At 44.1% G+C, this 23,859-nt stretch overlaps 2 protein-coding genes across 11 annotated transcripts in view; one reads left to right on the top strand and one right to left on the bottom strand.

Moving 5' to 3' along the window:
- Window positions 1-13,529, top strand: part of INPP5F (inositol polyphosphate-5-phosphatase F) — an 83,815-nt gene extending 70,286 nt beyond the window's left edge. For 7 of the 9 annotated variants that reach the window (XM_026494259.4, XM_044382196.3, XM_044382194.3 and 4 more), the window contains 5 exons: window positions 7,006-7,077; window positions 8,051-8,124; window positions 8,565-8,693; window positions 9,220-9,307; window positions 11,244-13,529. In XM_026494259.4, the coding sequence (XP_026350044.2) occupies window positions 7,006-7,077; window positions 8,051-8,124; window positions 8,565-8,693; window positions 9,220-9,307; window positions 11,244-12,390 (1,510 nt within the window). In that variant the 3' untranslated portion in view covers window positions 12,391-13,529. Of the gene's footprint in view, window positions 1-5,324; window positions 5,703-5,907; window positions 6,134-7,005; window positions 7,078-8,050; window positions 8,125-8,564; window positions 8,694-9,219; window positions 9,308-11,243 lie in introns of those variants that run through there. The other 2 variants (XM_026494265.4, XM_026494263.4) reach the window with 2 other exon arrangements.
- A 1,304-nt stretch (window positions 13,530-14,833) lies between these two features.
- MCMBP (minichromosome maintenance complex binding protein) overlaps window positions 14,834-23,859 on the bottom strand; it is a 47,063-nt gene continuing 38,037 nt past the window's right edge. For both annotated transcript variants that reach the window (XM_026494267.4, XM_026494269.4), the window contains exons 12-16: window positions 21,525-21,690; window positions 20,247-20,380; window positions 19,141-19,305; window positions 16,275-16,363; window positions 14,834-15,915 (exon numbers count right to left, since the gene is read on the bottom strand). In XM_026494267.4, coding sequence (XP_026350052.1) covers window positions 15,789-15,915; window positions 16,275-16,363; window positions 19,141-19,305; window positions 20,247-20,380; window positions 21,525-21,690 — 681 coding nt within the window. In that variant the 3' untranslated portion in view covers window positions 14,834-15,788. The remainder of the gene's footprint in view (window positions 15,916-16,274; window positions 16,364-19,140; window positions 19,306-20,246; window positions 20,381-21,524; window positions 21,691-23,859) is intronic.

Genomic DNA, 23,859 nt, shown 5'->3' with positions numbered 1-23,859 from the left:
AAAGATGAGGTTTTCCTCACATACAAATTAGCAGAAAAATTCTATGCTCCTATGAACCATTTGGTAAAAATTTTTGATTCATGTGCCTTAATTTTTTTTAATAGCAGCAGTTCAACTTAACGCAGCACCCCCAAAAAGGTAGTACTTTTAATTCCCATTCAGAAATAACTGCAGGTTATTTTGCTTGAGAGTTTTAACTTTGCACTTGAGATTTTTAAAGGTGTCATGATGGTCAATATCATTTTCCTTAGATCAAGTAGTTTTGTTATTTTTCCAGCTGTTTCATTTCTTTTTAATAGTATTTTTTTATTATATTATGTTAGTCTAGATCAAGGAGTTTTATTCCTACTTTAGAGATCATTGACATAGGGAAAGACCAGAAGGTTTATTTCTAAAGCCGACTCCCATTTTGTAAGTTCACCTTGCACCTGACTGGATATCCAATCCCGTAATTCTTGTGTGAAGTTGGTATCCTGGATGAGGAGTTTAAGAGCTTGCTCCACAGTTGAGATAAGCACTCTTGTTAGCGTCCGTAGAAGTCTCTCGCATTTAAGAGCAACATGTATAGAAACGCTCAGACTTCCTTCTGGCAGCTGGGCTCACTGGCACAACCGAAGCTGCTGTATTGTACCTGTACCGTGTGTACGTCCCGACTCAGTGCTGAAACCAGACGGTCTCCTCTCCTCGGATCAGGTCTTTAAGAAAACTTGTTGGGTGGTTAGATTCCCAAATCCATAATAACGTCCCAGATGCCAAATGCCTACTCCAGTGTTCTCTTTTCTTCATTCACATGATGAAATACTTCTCTTTTGTTCTGATTTTGTTTGACTCCCACCCCACTCTAGTGCCTAGCAATCGAACTCCTCATTTTTCTTTAATCCTGCGCTGTCCGAGCTGGCTTTCTGATAACCGGGAGCCAGTGCTTGTGTTCTGCTCGTCTTCTTTGGTAAAGCTCTTGATGTTCGAGTACACTACACGGATAACACATGCTGGACGGCTAGTGTCACTGCATCCTTCCCTTTGCTCGGTGGCCTCATTTGGGTTATAAGGGGAGGAGCACTTTCCAAAAAAAGCAGAGCCCGCTCTCCCTCACCGCAAGACAAGCTTCTGCATTCCTGCACATGACCACGTGTTTACCAAGTGGCGCTACCCAGAACATTCCAATGGCTATTTCCAAACAGTCTCACATTTCACGATGGATGATGAAACCTTTCTGGGCTTTTAAGTTCATTTAATTCTGCACTTACTGCTGCCTTGTCTTTAGGTCTCAGTCTGGCCCAGGACTTACGTGCCTGATGGTCATAGGGGAGTTAGTGACCTCCCTGTATTCCTAATTCCAAAACCCTTCGTGCTCCCAGCTCTGCCACTGTGGGTCTCTGCTCAGGCTTCCTGCTGAATCTGCCTTGTAGTTCCATTTGTATTTTCTGGTCTACTTCTTCATGCCTTTGGTTTAGGATAGCTCTTCGCTTAAATTCTTTAGCTGTGGGCCTCTAGCTAAGTCTCCCAATTTCCAGTTTGTTCCTGGATTCCCTGCCTCTCTTCTTCACATGTCACCACTGCAAGATGTTAGGTCTTCTAATTCTTTCTTAGATGGTCTGCTGCTAAGTTTTATTGTGAGAGAGTCCCTTTGCCCGTTTTGCCTGTGTTACGGGCGAGAGCACAACTGCCGTCTTCCTCCTCTTCTTCCTCGTGTTTGTTGGTGGACAAAAGAGGTCCATCAGAGCCACGGACCTAGTGGTACCTTTTGAACTTTGTCCTGTGGGACACTGAGAGGTTCTAAAGGTTGTCCCATCAGCTTAGATTTCACTGGCTGAGGTGCTGTCTTCCCCGTCTCGGCGATGCTGACACACAGGCAGTGTCTGATGGAGAACGGTTCCGTGCCGTCTCTTCCGTACAGACACTAACGTGGGGCTAAGGACAAATGAGCAAGGAGCTTCGCTGCTGAACAGGACAGTGCGAGTGTCTGAGGAAGTGATGTATTGATTCTCAAGCGGAGGACAGGGCTGGGGGTGAGTAGAGGGCGGGCACAGACTTGTGGAATCTGCCTGTGGTCTGCTCCTGGGTGACAGGGACAGAGTGCTCAGGTCTGAGACTCTCCACTCTGGTCTCGGAAGGATTTCCTCTAAGGTTGGCCGTGCCAGAAGTGGTTGCATCTGACGGTGGTTGAGGTGTTAGCTGCTTGCTGGTTTTTTCCTTGCCTCTTGTGTTTCCCACGATTACTGTTTTACTAGAAACTGCTGCCTTTGAAGCTGTGAGACATGACGAGGTGGATGGAGCAGATAATGAAGCTGCTGCTGTGGCGTCAGTGACTCTGAAGGTCTTGTGTTGGCGTGTTGGCTTGCGTAAAAGGCTGGGAGCTGCCTAGCGAGTCTTGGTATCTTTGTGGTAATAGGAGACACTTCGCCACCCTGTGGCTGGCCTGAGTGTTGCCCCTTTGGGAGGCACAGGGGATCTGGAGCCTTACATCTGGGCTCTAGAGGATGCGGAGTGGGACCAGCAGTGTTTCAGAACAGTCTTCTCTTCTCTTCTGCCTTTTCTTCCAGAGGAGATGCTTTTTCAGGTACAGGATTATTACCGTCTTCAGATGCACTACATTTTCCCCTCTGGTAGATTATTCTCTGATGGACATCATGTGTCCATTGGAATTTCCAAAGGTAATTGTGTGTCTGCATCGTGATTACACAGTTCTTTAAGACCCCTCTTAGCTCCTCTCTACTTTGTCTTGTGGTTGCCATCCTTAATGATACTGCTAAAATTTCTTTAAATTCACCACTGGTATTTTTCTTCATTTGCAAAGCTTCAAGATTTTCCAAATGGGGAACAGTTTTCCCCTGAAGGGAAATATTTGGGAACTGGCTCTTTGGCTGGCTGAGTTGCTACAGAACCTTTGTGCGGTCTATGAGCTGAGCCAGAGCGGGCCGACCCCGATGGAGGACAGGGAGAGGTAGCTCTGGGAATGACTGGGCCAGCTCAGGTCCTGAGCCAGCCAGCCAAGCACGGGGCATGGGGTCTTCAGCAAGTTGGTACCTGCCTGCCTCAGCCATTTGCTCCTGGGTTCTGTGTATATATTTTTTAAAACACCTTTATTAAGATATAATTTATATATCATATAATCCATCCATTTAAAGTATACGATTCAATAGCTTTTAGTATATTCACATTTTTATTACTGAGGAAGAAAGCCCTGTACCCACTAGCGATCACTCCCTGTTCTCCTGTCGGTCTGCCCGGACAACCACTAATCTACTCTCTGTCTCTATGGATATCCCTGTTCTGGACATTTCATATAAACGGGATCATATAACATGTGACCTTTTGTGACTGGCTTCGTTCACTTAGCATCATGTTTTCATGGTTCGTGCATGCTGTGGCACGTGTCCGAACTTCAGCCCTTCCTATAGCTGAATGGTATTCCGTCCTGTGGCTATAGCACATTCTGTGTTCTTCCATGGACGGGCATTTAGGTTGTTTCCACCTTCTGGCTATTGTAAATTATAATACTCTGAACAGTCACGTGTAAGTTTTGGTTTGAACACCAGTTTTTATTTGGGGTACATACCTAGGAGTGGACACTGCTGGATCATGTGTAATTCTGTGCTTAACTTTCAAGAAACCAGCTAGCTATTTTCCACAGTGACTGCACCATTCAGTATTCTCAACCAGCAGTGTATGAGGGTTCCAAGTTTTCCACCTCCTCCCGAATACTTGCTTTCCTTTTTTAATTGTTCTCCTCCTAAGGTGTGTGAAGTGGTATCTCACTGTGGATTTGATTTTTATTTTCTTACTGACAAAGGATGTGAAGGATTTTTTCTTGTGCCTGTTGGCCACTTGTATATCTTCCTTAGAAAACGGTCTATTGAAATCCTTTGCCCATTTTAAAAACTGGGTTCTGTGTCTTTTTGTTGTCGAGTTGAGCTACCTGTTTTGGTAAATAAACTTTTACAGGAACCAGGGTTAGGGTTAGTGTGAGCAAGCGAGCAAGGTTGCACAGGTGCAGGGTCGGAGCCTGTCTTTATCTAAAACGCTGGTGTTTTGTTCATCATATTTTGGCATTAATTTTGACTTTTTAAAACACTGCACTAAAAATTATCTTTATGTCTGGGGTTTTTGATGTTCCCCTTACATTTTGCGCCAGAGACTTGCCGCAGTGCGGTCCCAGCCGCTTAACTCTGGCGGAAAAACAGTTCCGGCCGCAGTTGACAAATACGCAGCCCTGCAGCGGCAGGAATGACCCGCTCCTTGCGCCTCCTCTCCCCTCCCCTCCCGGAGCGGCCCCGCACGGTCCCCGCACTGCCCGCGGGCCTCCCCAGCTCCACGCCGTGGCCTCTTCTGTCGCAGCCCCGCGGTCAGTCTGGATTGCCCGAGGCCGCTGGCACGGTGGCCTGCCGGTCCCGACCCCCGTCCAGCCCTGCGCGCCGTTGCCGCCAAAACGCTGGGCCCTGAATGACAGGCGCCTGGGGGCGCGCTGCGGGTCTCAAGAGCAGCCTGAAAAGTGCAAGGATGCCGGGCGTCCGTCCCGGTGCCCTGCGGGACCTCCACCAGCCCACTCTTTATTTTGCCCAGCTCTGCTGAATCCACTTTTTCTACCCCGAGTAGATGACCACTTCGCCCGTTTCAGTGGAGCAGCCACGCTGTTGCGCATGTGAACGCAAGGGACCCTTCCAGCGGCGGTGACGGCTCCTCCCCGCGGTGTGGGCGAGCTCCGGCGGGGGTCCGGGGTACCGCGGGCACCGCGGGCCGGGCGCTGTGCGGGGGCGGGCTGGCGGGGGCGGGCGCGCATGCGCCCTGGGCGCGGGCCGCGGCAGCGGGGGCGGCCGGAAGCGAGATGTGTCTGCTGGGCGGGGCTTGGCGCTGCAGTTGCCGCAGTTGCCGCAGTCTCCGCAGTCGCTGCAGGCGCTAGGTTGGGTGCAGGCGGATCTGAGCCTCGACTTCTCGACGGACGGACGGACTGACTGACGGACACCATGCCGCGCTCCCACAGGCCACCGCCAACCGCCCAGCGGCCCGGCAACGCCACCGGCAATGCCACCGGCAACGCCGCCGAGCCCAAGCCCGAAGGCGGCAGCCTGGCCACGACTTTCAAGATCTTTCTCCTTTTTGCAGGACTGATGGTTAAAGTTCCTGTGGGCTTGTATTTTTCCTGCAAATTGCTCCTTTTCCAAAGTCTCCTGTTAATGTCTCCTGACGACAGTGGCTTTTACGCGACCATCGTCGCGGTGGTGGGGCTGCATGTGGTGCTGGCGGTGTTTGTGTTCATCGTGTGGAAGGAGGGCATGCCTGACTGGCAGGAGAACAAAAACGAGTAGAGCAGCTCGAAGCTGCGAACGCGGGGGGGGGGGGGGGGGGGCGGGGGAGTATGGGGGGGGGTCTTTCTTTTCTCGTCCGTGTTGACAATTGTGTCTGTTGTGCGCTTCAGGGGGAGGGTGGGGGGAGGGAACTCTTCACTGCAGCGGAGACTCCAGTAAAACCGCGGGGTGGGGGGGGGGGAACCTTTTTCCTGACCGCCTGTTACGTGCCCAGTGCTTTTTGTTAAAGACATAATGTTTGTGACTGAGGATCCTGTTGGACGGATGTAAATATTACCGCCCGAATCGGAAGCTGGGACGAGGCCGCGCTGCCTCGTAGTAGACTTCAGTGCTTGTGGGAATGTGTGGTGACGTAACTGCGGTGGCTCGGCGGGAGCGGCCGCGGCCGGCGCGCGTGTAAGTACCGGCGCGCCTGTAAGTACCGCCGCAGACGGGGGTCGGGGCGGCGGGGGCTGCGGCGGCCGGGGGGGCGGGCAGGGGAAGCTGCGCGGATGCCGCCGCTCGGCCCCCGGACAGATCAGCTAGGGTGCAGATTTCGGGTCGGCCTGGGGGGTGTCGGATCCTGGCGTCTTAATCGCCGTATTTTTCGGTATTATTTTAGGTGAAAATCGAGGTGACTTTGTTAAATTAGGACCGTTCGAGGTACGCTGCGACACAGTGCTGATGTAAATTACTGCGGGTTCAGATTTTGGTCCGTTTTTCTCGCAGTGCGCATCAGACAATGACCTCATTCTGACGCAGTTGAAGGACGTGACTTCCATTGACAAATGATTTTTTTTTCCTGTTTTCCATTTGTTTTTCAGTAGCATTTTGGTAAACCTTGGCAGGTAGGTGTGAAATTCTAAGGGAGCAACACCCACTCGTACAGTGGAATTTTGAGACCAATATTAGAATGTAGATTAATATCCACCTTGTGATTGGAAATTAATATTGTTAATACTAGATGAGTATTAGAAGTTTTGAGTTCACATTTTGCCTGCTTTATCTGTTGGTTGTTTGTAGATTTTATACCTGGACGATTTTTTATTAGTAATCTTACAAAAATGTATATTTTGCTCTGGGTTTAATGGATTCATCAACTCATCTAGTATCTGACCCTTATTTTGATATTTGATTTGTGAGTGGAGGGAAAATACAGCAAAACGGACTTAGACTGAGGAAATGTTTACCATTCCTTAAAAGCCGAATCTGGAGTAAGAAATATACAAAGTGGTTTGGACTTGGTCCCGTTTTTGCACCTAAATGTTGTCATTTTTTTTCAAAAGATGCATCCTAAATGTGTGTAAAAAATATCCTTAATGTGCAGTGTCCTTTTGATGGTTAGGTCTCTTGAGATAATATAGACATTTTCTCCCTTCTGAGCCTGAGGGTTTTCCTTTCTTCCCAATCCCCTCCCCCCGCAGATTATCTTATTTATCTGAATCCTCCCACCTCCTTGACCACCACTCTGAGAAGAGACCTCTCCTCAGCTACCTACCCTTTCCTGACACCTAACCCCCTCCTCAAACTGGGTTCCTTTTTTTTCCCCTCCAAATGGATAGATTGCTTATACATCTGATTTAAAAAGTTAGGACTCACTGGTTGATTTTCTACCCCTCCAACCAATCTTTTATCTTAAGGGGTTCTGCTGTAGAAAAAATGTTGGCGAAAATGCAGATGAAAATGAAAATATTTAATTGCCTGTGTCATGTCTGTTTAGCCTCATGGATGCTACTCACAGAGATGTCGATGTGCTGTTACTGCTTTCTAACGCTGCCTACTACGTGGCCTAGTAAGTTGCTTCTTGATTTAAAGCTTTTTAATTGTTCTTTAATATGAGTACATTTCCTTACTAGAGTTCATGACAACATTAAGAATCTGGTTTTGTTATATGGAACTTCGCGTAACTGTTACATCTTATCAAGTTTGAAAATGTGATTTTAGAGTTGGAAGCAGTGTTCACGTAATCTTTTAGCATTTTATTTCCTGTATATTTTCCATGTTTTGTTGTACTCCATATACTTTCATTGTTAATGACTATACATTTTTTATTACTATAAAGTACACATTTCCCCACTGTTTAGCACTGATACTTCCATTTTATTGCTATTAGTTATGATACAATTGTCTTTGCACAGATAATTGTGCACACCCATGCTTCTCGTTGGTTACAAGAGTATGAGGACTGAAAATACGTTGTGGTTTATTGCCGGATCTCCAGAAAGACTACTCATTAACAATGCCACTAGCAAAAATAGAAGTACTTCATTTGCCTTACCAAAATCAATCTTTTTGTTTTAAGTAAATACTTTCTTTTTGCCCTTGTATGAACATTTTTTTAAAGTCATTGGCCCAGGTGCCCTTTGGCATTGATTGTATGGATTTTTTATTCTTGATTTTGGACGGCGGGTTTAGCTGCTGTGTTATTCACACACGTACCTTCAGTATATGTGTGTGTTTGCCTGCCTTTTAGGTTAAGTTTTAGGTTTGCTGGTTTTGTTCTGTAAAAGTTTTTATAAAACGAATTATATTTTGTAACTGATTTTAGCGTGAGATCCATAAGTTGATTCTCCTTTAGCTACTGAACTACATATTTGTTAATCTCATTTCATCTAGTTTTTAAAATGTTTAACTCTTTACCCCAGAGTGTACTGTGCCCTGGATGATTTTAAATGCACAGAAGTTGCTACTATTATATCTCAGCTGACAAGCCAAATATGCTTTTGATTTTAACCCTGTTTTTTACTTCCTTCCCCTTTATCCAGCTATGACGACGAAGTTGATAAAGTAAACCAGTATCAACGACTAAGTCTAGAAGACCTGGAAAAAATAGAAATAGGTAAATTTTAACATGCTAACCAAGTCCTAGGAAGCAAATACTGTTCTTCCACGAGTGGGCACACTGTCTGAGCCAGCAGTGCGACTTATTACAATCCGAAAAGGATACTGACATTGCAGGTAGTCTGTTTTTTAGGACTCTCGTCTATTTAGAGATTAGTGGTGGGTGATACAGTCTAATAACTATTTCTTTTATTACATACCTTGTGAAGATTAACCCAAGAATCAAGAAAGTTTAAATATTTGAGACCGAAGAAGAGTTTTTATTTAGTCTCATGAAACCAAATCATCACAGTAAGCTTGTATTTTGTGTACTCTCATTTAGAAGAAATAAGAAAAATGTGCTAAGTACCTGACCAATGAATAGTGTTAGTATTTTGAAGATACAGAAAAAAGTGAATTTTATGTGAAAGGTTTAACCATATTCATTTGGGTTTTTAGGTCCTGAACCCACTCTCTTTGGCAAGCCAAAGTTCTCCTGCATGCGACTGCACTACAGATACAAAGAAGCAAGCGGCTATTTCCACACACTGAGAGCGGTAATGCGGAACCCAGAGGAGGATGGGAAAGGTAATGAAGAGATGACAGTATTCAGTGATAACTTTTGATCTGCTCTTAGAAATCCAAGGGGAAGTGGGGACAGTATATACCATTACAAATGGAACCTAGCTCTGTAACCTTGCAATAGCTCCTTTGTCTCAGAAAGCAGGGAAATTAGCTTGTAGCTTGGGGCAGGGGTGTCTGTAATGGGAGATCACAGTGTGTTTGGTCATAGGGGTACCAGGGCTTTTTCCCACCACATCTGCCTCTCGGGGACAGTAGTCAGGGAACATTCCTGTCTCATTCATGGCTGTTGCCTCGGCATCTATTCCAATTGATTTGGTTCATTTGCCCTTTATTAACTCTTCTGTTAAAATGTTTTAGAACATTTTGAATTAGTGGGGAGAATAATGAACAAGAAGCAGTTTTCTGTAAACTGTAGCAAATAAACTTGTATTTAAATGTCAGACCACAAATTTCATTTAGGGTTCTGAATTACAAGTGCTGTTTCAGTATGCTTTTGGAGAAACTAGCAGGCAGTTGTACTTGGTTTCAGACACCCTTCAGTGCATCGCGGAGATGCTGCAGATAACCAAGCAAGCCATGGGATTGGATGTACCTGTAATTGAGAAAAAACTTGAGAGGTAAGCATACTACTTCGATTTTCTCAAGAATGAAGGACATTATTTTCCAAAGTCTTGTTTCTTTAAAAGTATTTGCAAGATGGGGCAAAAATCAAATTATGGTAATATATTGGTATTTAGATTGGGAAGTGTCAAATTTCTGTGGATCAAAAAGTAATACTTTTTAAATTTGCTCTTTTGAGAGTCTGTATAAGAAATACATTACTTGTGGCCATAATTTAAACAACTTTAAAACATACTGGCTGTCATTTTGTCTGTAAATGCCAGTGGGTTTTGAATTTGGGAAAAGAATGCCTGTAAAGAGATTATTTCACACTAAAATTTGGATTTCCCATCTGATTACGTTTCATGATCCATATTCGACTGGAGAAGAGCCTTGGTCGTCTAGAGAAAAACTGCTCGGTCTTGTGTTAGTAGAGAGAATTGTTTCCGTAGCTCTTTAATTTTTATGAAATATGCTCATGACCAGCAAGTCAAACATCCGTAGTGAAACATGTGGCAAATAGCAGTCACTTCTTCTGGTATTTACAGCTGTCATGAGGGATGCCAAATGAAAAAACCCTATGTTAAATATCCCATATCTTTTAAAATAATTGTGGGTAATCCACAGGAAACAAATTCTCCCCCCTCCCACCTGAATTCAGCCAAGTTGGAATGGGTGCAGCCAGCTTTAGTTAAGATGCTATAGATTCCCATTTATAGTCCGTGTTGGCTGGTTGTTCAGGTTGTCGATGCAGACCTGCCACAAATGGTAGCCACTTGCCACAAAAGTGACTGTAGTAGTCCCCCCTCTTCCCCCATCCACGCTTCAATTACCTGTGGTTAGCCCTGGTCTGGGAGCAGGTGTTCGTCTTCCCGACGCTCACAGTGCCCGTGTCATTCACCTCATCTCACAATGTAGGCATGTCATCATCTCATGTCCTCACCAGAAGGGTGAATACAGGAAGATGCTTAGAGAGATGATGTTTACGTAAATTTTTTTACAGTATTATAAATTCCTGTTAGTCTCTTACTCTGCCTGGTTATAAACTTTATCACAGGTTATATATGCAGAGGGAAGAACGTAGTATGTACAGGGTTTAATCCTATCTGTGGCTTCGGATATCCGCTGGGGATCTTGGGATATATTCCCCACAGGTAAAGGGGGGGGGGAACTGCTGTTGTCTGAATTTGGGGTGTGAATTTTTGTTTTTAATTCTCAGAATATACAAAAATGCAGGTTGAGGCAACCATGGGGAGGCTTCTCTCCCTTCCCTTACTCTACGCTTCCCCCTCCTCTGATTGCCAAAGGGAACCCAGCAGAAGGAAACCTGCAATAATGACCAAATCTAAAGCCAAAGTTTGGTCCAGAAGAACTCAAACATGAAGAATCCAACTACGTGAGGAGCTTCACGGCACAGGCTCAGATTTTACAGATCCAGCGTTTGCACAGGCTGGCTGTTCAGTGCGCGGGCTGTTTAAGGACAGGACACGCAAGAAACTGCTTCCTGGACTGGGGGTTAAAGTCACACAGCTAGGGCACCGTTCCCACTCAGTGCCCGGGGACAGTTTGTCAATGTCGTTTATAAAGGCTTCTGCTGCCCAGCTGTAAACTACTACCCACGGGTTGCCTCAAAGACTTAGTACCAAAAAAAAAATCTCATTAATCGTCTTTTAATAAATAGTGATTATATGTTGAAATATTTTGTATTTATTGGATTAAATATCAACATTTCATGTTTTTAATATGGCTAGAAAAATTTAAAACTACACCTAGCTTACACTTCTATCGCATAGTAGCGTTCTGGTAAATTTAGGTAATCCCTTGGAGTTGATGCCAATCAGCAGTGCAGTGTTTCAGAAATTGGGCCCAATTAAAGTAACAGCTTTCACTTACAGTAACTGGAACTGGTATATTGGATTTCGGGAGTTAACTTTTTTCTCTTCTAATTTGCAGGAAGAGCAGTAAACCTCATGAAGACATCATTGGCATCAGATCTCAAAACCAAGGCTCTTTGGCACAGGGAAAGAATTTTTTAATGAGCAAATTTTCATCTCTAAATCAAAAAGTGAAACAGACCAAATCTAATGTAAATATTGGCAATCTACGAAAGCTAGGAAACTTTGCCAAACCTGAAATGAAAGTTAACTTTCTAAAACCAAACTTAAAGGTGAATCTCTGGAAGTCAGATAGTAGTCTTGAAACCATGGAAACCACAGGTGTGATGGATACCAAAGTCCAGGCAGAGTCGGATGGGGAAATGTCTTCAGAGAATGACTCCTACCACTCTGATGAATTCCTTACAAATTCCAAGTCTGATGAAGACAAACAGCTAGCTAGTTCTTTGGAGAACGTAGGGCCCAGAGACCATGTTCTTCCTAGTTGTGGTATTATTGCTTCCGCACCTCGGTTAGGCAGTCGGTCCCAGTCCATCAGCAGCACTGATATTAGCATTCATGCTCCTTCAGAGACTGCTGCTCATGGAAGTGGGTCTGGAAAAGGCCACGAGTCTCCTTTGAAGAAAAGTCCTTCTGCTGACAACATCTACATATTGACTGGCTTTGCCAAGCCTGTGGATATTTACTGCCACAGATTTGTACAAGATGCACAAAACAAAATGACTCAGCTGTCAGAAACTGTGTGTGTCTCTCAGCAGGCTGGGGAGGAAGGAAATCAAATGACCAATCAAGTTTCTAATGAAGAAACACAACTGGAATCACCAGAACAGATACCTTCTCGGCCGTCTCAGTTAGACGTGTCTTCTTCTGCAGCAGGTCCCCAGTATTTGTCAGTGGAACCTGTGCATCCAGCTGTATCTCAAAAGACCTCTGGCTCCAGCACGCCTGAACTTGAGACGGGGCTTCATGTAACTCCTTCTCCCTCCGAGGGCAGCAGCAGCAGAGCGGTCTCTCCCTTCGCCAAGATTCGAAGTTCCATGGTTCAAGTTGCTAGTATTACCCAAGCTGGCTTCACCCAGGGGATCCACTTCGCAGTGGCAAAGGTTCAGAAGAGCCCTGCAGAACCTGAAGGGGTTAATGAAGTCCAGCAAAATGAACTTAAAAATATGTTTACACAGTGCCAGACACGAATAATTCAGATTTAGTTTTTAGCCACAAAGAATCCTATGGCTTTTACTTAATCCAAAAAGAGGTTTCACATGTTAGGCTATTTTAACCTGTACTGTCTTTGAAGCTAGGGATCACAGATTCTAATTATGTTTATCGGGAAAGGTTGTTATTTTAAAAGGAGCTGAACTGGAGCAGATTTCCAGATCTGAGAGCCAGGACAACAGAAGTGCATTATCCTCGAAAGTGTAAACGTGCGTAGCTTATGCACTACAGAGCAGCTGGTCTCTGGAGGTAATTTGGGGATAATTACTTTGAGACATAACCTGAACCTTTTTTGGAGTGGGGTGGATAACCGAAGTGTAGGAACTAAACACATCAAGGATGAACATGGACACATTTAGGGGAATAGCATTTTTCATAATTTGTCTTGTCTGTCCGTTCATTTCTATGTAAATACATTTAGTTTTTAGTGACTTTAGAGTGTTACTAGTACAAAGCAGCATTTGAACATTAAAAAATTCTAGTTTAGTTTTGATGGCTTAACCATTCCCTATTAAGAGTTAATTGAGGGTTACTGGTACTACAGTCAAGAAAGGTATGCCCATTTGATCCTAATTTCCCCCCATAGTCTACTTAAATTTAAAATATTCTGCCCCTTGTACACCCCAAAGTCTAGAATTAAGACTTGTCAGTCCTAAAACCTGAGACACCAGATGTGAATACCAGCACCTATTAAATTATTTTGCTGTTTTCAGGAATGGAACACTACAATTACCAGATTCCGGTAATTCGTGAAATGAGTATTCAAATTGTAATTTTTTGCAGGGGAACATTCCTTAACATCTTCTATAGACTATAACTAAATTATTGAAAACACAGTAGTCTGAAGCACAGTTGTACTAGAACGGATTTATGACTGTACTCCTGACCCCGTGGAACCATGGCCTCAGAAGAGCCCATACAAGAACGTTGCACACCTTATTCCAAACAAGTATTGGTTTGTCTGGTATCTTTAGAGCCTTACTCTGTTGAAGTGATTCTCAGCTAAACATTATGTCTGCTGTAACTCTGATAAGTATTTCCACGTTTGTTATTTATTAGTGGTATCTTTTTTTTTTTTTTTGAAGTGTCAAATCTTGTGACTATTTAAAATAAAATACCGTTGTAATTTAAAGTGACAATGTGTATGAGAATTCCTTAAACATTTTAAAGATAATGGTTGATTTCTAAATCAGAAAATTCATAAGGTAAATTTGCTATAGCTGATCACTTGGGTCTCAGCCATTCCAGTATTTTCCTCTCGGTGTTTACATGACTTTAAAAATGAAGTGCATCACAACCATCAAACAGCAAAGTTCACTGGCCAGTGTGTGGGCAAAGGAGAAAAGAAACGGGGTTCTGAAGCCCCGAGTTCCAGTCTCTTACCTGAGTGGGACGCCAGTAGGAGGACACCAGGCCGCACCACCTCCCACAGTAGAGGCGCTCCACCAGGAGGCCGTGGCATCTTCTCCCACACGTCACGGGAGGAGTCTTACAATCCATGAAAAACAATCCAAAGTTCTAATACTTTGGGAAGTTTTGTTTATTTGAACGAGGGTTTTCAAGGGAATTTTTCTTCAAGATCAAGCAAATTATGTACTTCTCTTTGGTAAATTACAATTCACATTGGCACGATCACACAGTAACTACTCTACTCTCTTGAATTTTATTCTCACAAATCCAGTTGAGTCTTCATTTTATTTCTAAAAGGTTAAGGAAGTCTTGTCTACCAGTTATAAAAATGAAAACCAGTTAGAATTCTAAATATAAACATTATTTACATTAGTTTATAAAAATAGACGAATTTAGGAAAAGTTAAACTAATAGTAATTTTCACTTCAGTTCATTAAGCACAATGTATTCCTTGGTTTCCAAGGCTGACCCTGTTTCCTTGAAACATTTAACTGATCTCATGTTTCCCACTAGGTAAGTTACTGGCTAAAAAAAAACCCCCACTAATCTTCATATGTAACCACTGCTACCTTATAAAAAGTAATGGTCTAAACATTCTAAACATTCTTGATGCCACAATTATACTACTGTACTGTATTAAATTGCTTTCTTGGTATGGGTAATGATATTTTTGTTACTTTAAAAACTTTTATGTTAGGGGCACCTGGGTGGCTCAGTCGGTTAAGCATCTGCCTTTGGCTCAGGTTATGATCCCGGGGTCTTGGGACTGAGCCCCGCATCAGGCTCTCTGCTCAGTGGGGAACCTGCTTCTCCCTCTCCCTCTGTCTCTGTCAAATAAATAAAATCTGAAAAAAACAAACACTTTGACGTTAAATCTGTAATTGGTCTGGGAAAAACTTACCTATAGCTTTATTGGGTATTCCTGGATTAGCAGATATGTTCGTTGACTAACACATCTGGAACTAATGGAAAAACTTACACAAAAGTTTAAAATCCAATACAATCATCAAAGCAACTAAATGACAATTATTAGGAAAACAATTTAAAACTTTATTTTCTACAGAAGGCATATTTTAAAAAGTTAACTGCTTTCTTCCTATTTGGGTAAAACCACCTATCCTAAGGCAGCATTCCCTTAAGTCCCATAAACAGTGGTTCCCAAATGCACGGGGATGAAATGAGAAAAATAAGGACAATGTAGTGTTTTTTCCAAAAAAGCTATTTATTCCATTTAAAGGACTCTCATTCTGAGATTGCCCTTTTATGAAAAAAAAAATTGTGATAATACAGTGGTTTCTTTCAGATTACTTGGCAAAATACATTGGCAACCCTGTCCCCCAAATTTTTGGAAATGTTACTGGTCCATGAAATCCAAAAGTCTGGGAACCACTGCCATGTAAAAGACTAATTTTGCAGGTTATTAACAACTGTTAAGTGGAAAAAAACTTCTGTGGTCAAATGTTTGGGAAATGATACTACAGAATTTCACACAGTCATGTGAATTAATGGCAGGTACACCCCAGTCCCCAAACTTGGACCACTAAACACATTCAGACCTACCGTTAATTGGAAAGACATTGTAAAAATCTGAAGTGAACAACTCCTCTGACTTTGGAATTCCAACAATTTTCTTCAAATGAAGTTGACATTAACATTTCAACAGAGTCTGGCCTATGACTTAGCTGAGACTAAGGAAATGGTATCAGCAACATTATCAATATTAAACTTTTAATATCAAATACATTTTTGTACATCGTTACTAATTTATATAATTATAAAACAATCAAAAGCTCCATAAAATCAGTAAGGTAAAAGCCCTTACTGAATATTATATAAACTTCAGATGTTATCAGGCTTGATTTCAGGAAAAGTCATTGGTTTTTGATACAAATTATCTACAAAACAATGTGGTATAAATGGTATTTGAATTTTACAATAATGTGGCTACAATCTGCCCACTACTCTCCCAGGTGTCAGATCTTTAAAGTTCATTTCCATTCACACATTTCTGCTGTTGAAGCCTGGTTCTTCTTAAAGACTCTAGCTGCTTTGCTCTGAGCCATCGCTCTCTTGACAGTGTTGTCTGACCGGCACTGAGAGATAGAAACCTGGCGTGAAACACAGAAATGGATTTAAGTCTAGACCCAGGACAGGATGTAGTTCTCTTTCTTCTTCTTTTTTTAAAGAACCTAGGAATACTGGGTTAGGGGTCAAGACCATCCGGTGGCTACATACAAGTCGAGAGCCAAGTTAGACTTCCACAAAGGGATCTCTGAAGTCTAGAGACAAAAAGCAAGCCTGTTCCACTGGTCACTGGCCAAACACAAACCCCCTTCACTAAACCCTTTCACAGGGTTTTTAAAGGCAAAACATTTCCACTGGTAGAAATCTGCCTCAGTTACTCCTAAAGACTGGGAGGTTCACACAGAGCTTACTAGAACAGCAATTATGGACACTAACTACTCACCGAGCTACAATGAGCAACTGGTGGAGATCGTCGGCAGTGATGCTCTGAGGATCGTTCTTGCGCATTTCCACGAAGTCGTCTTCAACTGCCTGCACCGAGAGAGGAAGGGGCTTTCACACCAGCGCTTATGAACAAACGCCGCGCACTACGTAGGGAAAAGCGAAGTAACTCGGCCCATGGGCTGATGCGAAATGAGGAAGTCCGCCTGCTGCGCGGGCTTCTTAGGAGACGAGGAGTCACTGAGAGGCACGCCGCACCCGCAGGGATAGCGCTGCTCACAGGCCTGGCGGGCGGCCAGGCAAACACCTAGGTCAGCAACGTGCACGGCCCACGGGGGAGAGTGATGTCAGCCAAAGCGGCAGAGGGAGGGAGGGCCTCAGAAAACTGCCCCCACCGCTGAAGAGGACCAGAGCACTAGCAAAAACTATCAAAATCTGCTTCTTCAAAAGTCTGAAAATTAACCAAAATACAGGGAGCATTTGTTCAAGAAAGAACACTGGGCTTTGAGGCATTTTAGCTTCCCTATCCACCCGACCCCCCACTCCTGCAGCACTGAAAAGGAACAGCCTGGCGACCACGAGACAGGGTGGTTCCCCGCGAGAATCCACATTCAAGGCCGTCTTTATTCAGCCTGACTCCGCTTACCCAATGTCAACAGCCTCTTCTCCCAGGGAATTTATCAAAAACAATCAGAAGCCATTACTGATCATCTTGGCTGCTTCACACACTGGATACTAGTTGGGGCAAACAGGCAGCTAACCAAAACCCTTACAAGAAAAAACTAGGACATGAGAATTTTTCCCTCCCAAAAGCCCCCAAAGGACGATCTATCTCTACCTCCCCAGGAATGCAGAAGGCCACACAAAGGGCCGTGCACATACTCAAAGATCGGAGCAGGCCCTAAGCTATCCGGGGTGACCTTCTCTGTGCAAGCAGAAAGAGAAGGGTGGGTCACGGTGGTGAACTGTGTGGCAGTGCTGAAGGCCTGCCATGTAGACACAGAGCCCTTGGCTTTGACTGGGAGACCTGTTTCTAGGCATCTGAGGAAATTAAATTTCTATCTGATCACTGACCTCTGAGCTCACAAACTCCAGGACCTACATACAAAGAATATGCTTTATAGAGTTCATTCAGAAAAGTCTAAGCAATAAGCAGCAACAACAAACCCCAGAGAGGGGCGGAGCCCCCAGTGCAGAACTAGCCTAGCATTTCAATATCTGGTTTTCAAAAAAATGAGACATAGAAAGAAACAAGAATGTCTGGACCCCTTCACTGGAAACAAAGAAGTCAACTCCCTCCCTGAGGGAGCCCACATATTGGACTTGCTAGACAGAGACTTTATTTTTAAGATTTTATTTGAGAGAGAGAGAGCACGAGCGTGCACAAGAGAGCGCAAGGGGTGGAGAGGGAGGAGAAGGCTGCGTGTCGAACGGGGAGCCTGATGTGGGGCTCAGTCCCAGGACCCTGGGATCATGACCTGAGCCGAAGGCAGACGCTGAACTGCTTGAGACACACAGGCGCCCCTAGAGAAAGACTTTAAATCAGCTCTTTAAATATATTCAAAGAACTAAAGGAAACCACATATAAAGAGCTAAAACAAAATATGAGAATGATGTCACACTGAATAAAAAGTATCAAGAGAAAAAGAAATATTTAAAAAGCAAGTAGAGAGGGGCCTGGGTGGCTCAGCAGGTGAAGCGTCCGAGTCTTGGTTTTGGCTCAGGTCGTGATCTTGGGGTTGTGGGATGGGGCACTGCATCGGGCTCCACGCTCAGCTCGGGGTCTGCTTGGGATTCTCTCTCCCCCCTCTGCCCCTCCCCCACTTGCTCACTCGCTCTCTCTGAATAAAGTCATTAAAAACATAAAAAGCAAATAGAAATTCTGAAGTTGAACAACATAACTGAGACTTAAAATTCAGTAGAAATGAGGCTCAGCTTTGTGCAGCAGGCAGAGCAAAGTCCCAGTAAACGTGCAGAGAGGTCAACTGCAAAGGTCCAGTCTGTGCAGGAGAACGTAAAGGGAGGAGGAAAACGAACAGCACCTCAGTGACTTTGAGACACCATCGAGTGCACCACCACTCACATACAGGAGCGCTGGAGACTGGTGCTGGAGACTGAGGAGAGGAGGGAGAAAGGCGCAGAAAGAAATTTAAAGAAATAATGGTCAAAACCTCACCAAACTTCTTGAAAACTTCCCCAAGATGTGCATTACTTTGCACACTCAAGCAGCTCAATAAACTCCAGTAGGATACACTCAGAGATCCACACCCACAGACACATCACAGCTGAACCGTCAAAAGCCAAGGAGAGTCTAGAAAACACAAGAGCAAAGGGCTCCCTGTGCCCCAAGAAGCCTCTCCAGAAATCAGCGAACTTCTCAGAAACTATAGGGGCCAGAAGGCAACTGGAGGACATACGTAAAAAGTGCTGAAAGAAAAGTCTACAAACCAAGAACTTCACATCCAATAAAACTGGTCTTCAAAAATAGAGAAATTAAGACCTTCCCAGATAAGCAACAACTTAACAGAACTAGTCACAGCAGACCTGCCCTACAAGAACCACGGAGGGTTCCTCAGGCCAAAATGAAAGGACGCCACGCGGTGACGTGAATCCATGCAGAGATGACCAGTAAAAACGACACGGGTAAATATAAAAAGCAGTACAAAGGTCTCTTTCCTTGTAACTTTTTCCCTCTCGTTTAAAGACAACAGCATAAAAGAAGAATTATAAATGCGCTGATGGAGCACAACAGACAGAAGACACAGAGACCAAACAGCAAACTTACCTCCCAGCAGTCACAGGAAACCACAGGTGATTAGACCATCTAAATCAACACAGGGAAATCGTTTCTTTTACCCCAAACGCACCTTGGTTATCTCATCGGATATGCTGTAATCCAGGAACCTCAGAAGGGTCAGGTAGATGCGGAACTTGTTCAGCACGGAGGGCAGCACGGCGGACAGAAGGCTGTCCGTGTACTCCTCCATGTTTGGGGGGATGAGCTGGGGCTGTAAGTGGATCTGGCAGTCTGCCTGGAGAGAGAAACAGGACACAGTATTTTCCACGTTCCTAAGTTAATCCAAAATTTCAGGAGGAGGCTTTGTCCATATCAGCCCGTGAAGGAATCAGGAAATACTCTTCATTACTGGGGGAGGTCACTTTCTAACGTTAATTTACAAGCACCATGCGATAATCACAAAAGGGAGCCTTTCTCTGTTACTTACACTTACTTCCTCAACAGGATCGGTAAATGCATAAAAAGGTAGCCAACCTCTAAAAAGCAGTGAATTAAAATGTTTCTGAGGTTTCCTTAATCCTGGAATGTGTACTCTATGTCTTACTGATCTGCCTTTCTAGAAACCACATAAAGCAAATCACACTTTCCCACAGAAAACTTACACATGGGCCACTTCATTCTCGTTCACAGGTAATGTCTCATAAATCACAGTGAACACGAGTTTACAGAGAAACTATACACCTTTTAAACAACTGGGCGTACTTCTCATCATGAAAAAACTCAATTTAAAAGCTCTCTTCATCAGTGACTCTGATGATTAACCAGAGCATTTCACCACAGAGCATAAAAATAATTATCATGTCATCGGGAACATTTTAAAAGGAACTCTGAAATATTTCTCACATAAGATTGACAGAAAACAATGGGACTGAGGCAGTAAGAACAAAGGTCTAGATGTGAATCAGGCAATTTATAGACAGCTTCTACTTTCTACGCCTGGATGTGGGAGGTGCTGCTGGCTGTTGGTAGCATGTGATTTGCCATATCTGGTTCTTCACAGATAGGTTTTCATCCTCAGGGCAGGAACAAAGTAATCAATTCTCTTCCTGATAACCAGCAGTCCCAATTTTGAAAGAAGTTTAACTTCTCAATAATAAGCCGTACCAAGAAACAAAACAAAAATATAGGGTATCTTTCCAATGTAACCTCCCTCCATCTTAAAATGTCTCATCGTACCGGTAGCAGTGATCTCCCCTCCGAAGTAATAAAAACATTAATATTGCAGGGGAATTCCATCTGGTGGTAACTGAAGTCATAATCCACCTTCTGCCAAGTTATTAGGTTGCTCAGCGCAGTCACATTATGAACACCTAGAAAATAAAAAAAAATTTTTTTTGTTATTTGGTTTTAATCACCTAAACAAATTGGTTTTACTGACATTAAGACATGAGGTTTCAGGGCGCCTGGGTGGTGCAGTCGTTAAGTGTCTGCCTTCGGCTCAGGGCGTGATCCCAGCCTTCTGGGATCGAGCCCCGCATCAGGCTCCTCCGCTGGGAGCCTGCTTCTCCCTCTCCCACTCCCCCTGCTTGTGTTCCCTCTCTCGCTGGCTGTCTCTCTCTGGCAAATAAATAAATAAAATCTTAAAAAAAAAAAAAAAAAAAAAAGACATGAGGTTTCTACTGCCTTAAAAAAAAAAAAAAGTATCTGAGGCACTGCTCAACTTCCTAAGCTAAATGTTCACTAAGTAATAGGCTTCACAGACAATACTGGTCAAGCTAAACAAATGTATTTTGGGGCCAAGACCCCCCAAAATCTAATCTAGCATCTGGTATGCCAACTGCGCACAAGACAGGTTCCCAGGAAGTACAATCACTTTCTATATGGTGTGTCCACAGCTCTAGAACAATACGGTAGAACTAAAATGATTTTTATGCAAAGAGATACTGAATTTTGATTTTTATACTCACCTGTGCCTTAAGGATACCCCATCCACACTATTTTTCCTTCTTTCTACCTTTACCTCTTGAACTTACCGCCAGCAAAGTGTCTTCTCAATACTCATCTGAGCACAAATAAAGCGACCTGCTTCCTTGCCAGTTTATAACAAGTTCCCATAACTGAGGTTAGTTCAAACCTTCCAACCTATTTTTTTTTTTCAGAGATTCTCTGAAAAAAAATTTTAAACTTCATATTGGGCAGTAAAAAATGTTTTATTAGATCTTCTCTACATTTTCCCTTTTAGCCAATATATGATTGAAGGCAAAATCTCCTCCCTTCTCAGCCTTTCAAGAGCTCCTTGCTATGTCCTTGTTCTGTCACTGCCTACGACAAAACACAGCTGATGTACACAGTCTGTAAGTTTATAATTCCCACATTATACAGATTCTTATGGCAAGCCTTAATCTCAAGTACTTGTGAAATGTGTGGCTCTGGATCAGTGATTCTTTTAAAAGTCATTACCAGATCTGGCTTTCACAGGAGGTTAGAAATGAAGGGAGACACCCACGTCCATACCTGGTGTGTCCAGCTGCCCTTGCTCTAGGAGAGTTTCATCAATCACAAGGGAAGTGTTGCTCGGCAGCTGGAGGAGCCCGCTGACCAGGCGATTGGCTGTATAGTCTTTGTGGGGGATGAATTTCAAATGGTTCATGTTCTCTATAGTCATCTGCAGACGAAAAGACTGCAAAGAGAAATTTTTTAATGAGCAAGGAACAGAGTTTCCCTGTTTAAAGAAAATACATACTTGAGGTTAAATACTTTCCATATGTGTATAAGGAAAGATCGTATCAATTTCTAAGGATGTAGCTTCAAGGCTTCTTGAGCTCTTTAAGCAAAAATCTTACATATACACCTTAAATGATAAATCTACATCTTAAATAAAAATTTCACTAAATCTATGAGCTGCTTTATTCTCAACTGTCTTGTTCGGTATTCTTCAATAATTTCTATGTTACCAGCGAACCAGAAACAAATGATAGGTTGTCAGATACATTTACCAAATATTCAGAAGCTTAACTTCTTCTACCTACAACCACCACAGGCCAGCTAAACAGAAAATATTTATTCAAGATGGGGAGAGAAATGCTTAATTTCCTTCGGTGCTCCTCAAATTAAAATCCCTTTCCTGCCTCAGCCTCCCGCAGACCAGGGAACGAACCGTCGCGAGGAGAGCTGAGGAGCAGAGCACGCTGAGCAGGCGCCGGGCGCTGCGGGTCCGAGAACGTGCTGCAGGCTGCGTCGTCTGAGCACGGGATCTGGCAGACCCTCCGCAACGCCCCCCCAGCCCCCCACGCCACCACTCAAGGGCCTGTGCACCCTGCTTCACACTCCACTCTCCCCTCCTATCACCCGTGTGTGGCAAGGGTGGAGACCGGGCTGGCGAGAAGGGCGCTGAGGAAGAGAGAAACTTTCAGAATGTACGGGATTATTGTACTACGGCTCAGTGATTCAAAGCAACGGGCAGAGGGCTGGGACCCCATTACGGACAGAAGCAAACAAGCCCTAAAGAAGCAGTCTGTCTAACCAGAAGGGGCGCGCAGCAGGGGCTCGCTCCCCGTGACAGACGCGGGTCGCTCACGCTGAACCTACTGTGAAAACCAACCAGGACGTGAACGAGCCAAGCGTCCAGAGTTTGGCGCTAGACACAGACACACAAGAGGAATGGAAGGGAGCGGGATATGGGAACAATGAAAGGGTCGAACCCACAAACCTACTACGAAGCGATGCAAATTAAAAGATCAAAAAGGAAATACCCCCCCACGCGATAACCTTGCGTACCTGCCACAGGCAACTTCCGCACGTGAACACGTACGCGTGTCCTAAGCATGAGCGCCAGGCTGCTGCTCGGACTTCACCTCCTGCCCTCCTCCCCACAACTCGTTCCACACCAGCCACACTGGCCTCTGTCGGCGTGCCTCCGACCTGCCTCAGCGCCTCCGGGCCTGCTCTCCCACCGCTCACAGGACGGACGCTCCCCCCAACAGAGCCACGTGGCTTGCTCCCACACCTGCATCATCTCCCCGAATTCCCGGAAGGCAAGACCTTCCCGGACCACACTGTATACACGAGCAACTCCACCCTAGCCCAGCGCCCCCTAGTCCCCTTCTCCTGGGCCTTTACTCTTCTCCATGGCACCTCAACAACATACTCTGTATTTACCTATATCAGTCTTCTACCACAATAATTTAAAATCTATTTCAGTAATTCCCAAACTGTGGTCCAGGGAACTCCCAAGGAGTTGCTGATATACTTTTATGGAGTCCACGAGGTCAAAGTCATGTATGGATAAAAGACCCATTCAATGTGCAAGACAGACCAATGAATTTACTACAGCAGAGTACAACAAGCTCACTGAGGAGATTACAGATTTCACACTTGCAACTATCCTTCGATGGGCAGTTTTGGTCTAGTACCAAAGAATATCCACAGTTATTCAAAAAGGCCAGCTTTCCTTCATATACTTCAATCAAAACATCCTATTACAAGAGACTGAGCGCAGAAATGGATCTGACAATCCAGCGGTCTTCTATTAATCCAGACATTAAAGAGAGGCAAAAATTCAAAACCACGTCACTTTTATCACTAATGTTTTTTGATTTGGGAAAACAGCTCTTGTTACAAAAATATTTTATGTTCGTATGTAACTGATTTATTTTCATGACTATTTTAGTGTATTTTAAGTTTTAATTTCTACTACGGTAGACTGATAAGAAAAACAACCCAGATAAGCTATACCTCTTTGAGTCCTCAATTTTTTCAGAGTGTCAAGTGAGTCAAGGAGTGTGAGAAATCCTGGTCTGTTTGGTCCACTGCTGTTTTAGGGCCTGGAAGAGCGCTAGCACTTACCCTC

The sequence above is a fragment of the Ursus arctos genome, unplaced genomic scaffold (genome assembly GCF_023065955.2).
Source record: "Ursus arctos isolate Adak ecotype North America unplaced genomic scaffold, UrsArc2.0 scaffold_7, whole genome shotgun sequence".
NCBI classification, from domain to species: domain Eukaryota; kingdom Metazoa; phylum Chordata; class Mammalia; order Carnivora; family Ursidae; genus Ursus; species Ursus arctos.
This window is presented reverse-complemented; position numbering and strand designations above follow the sequence as displayed.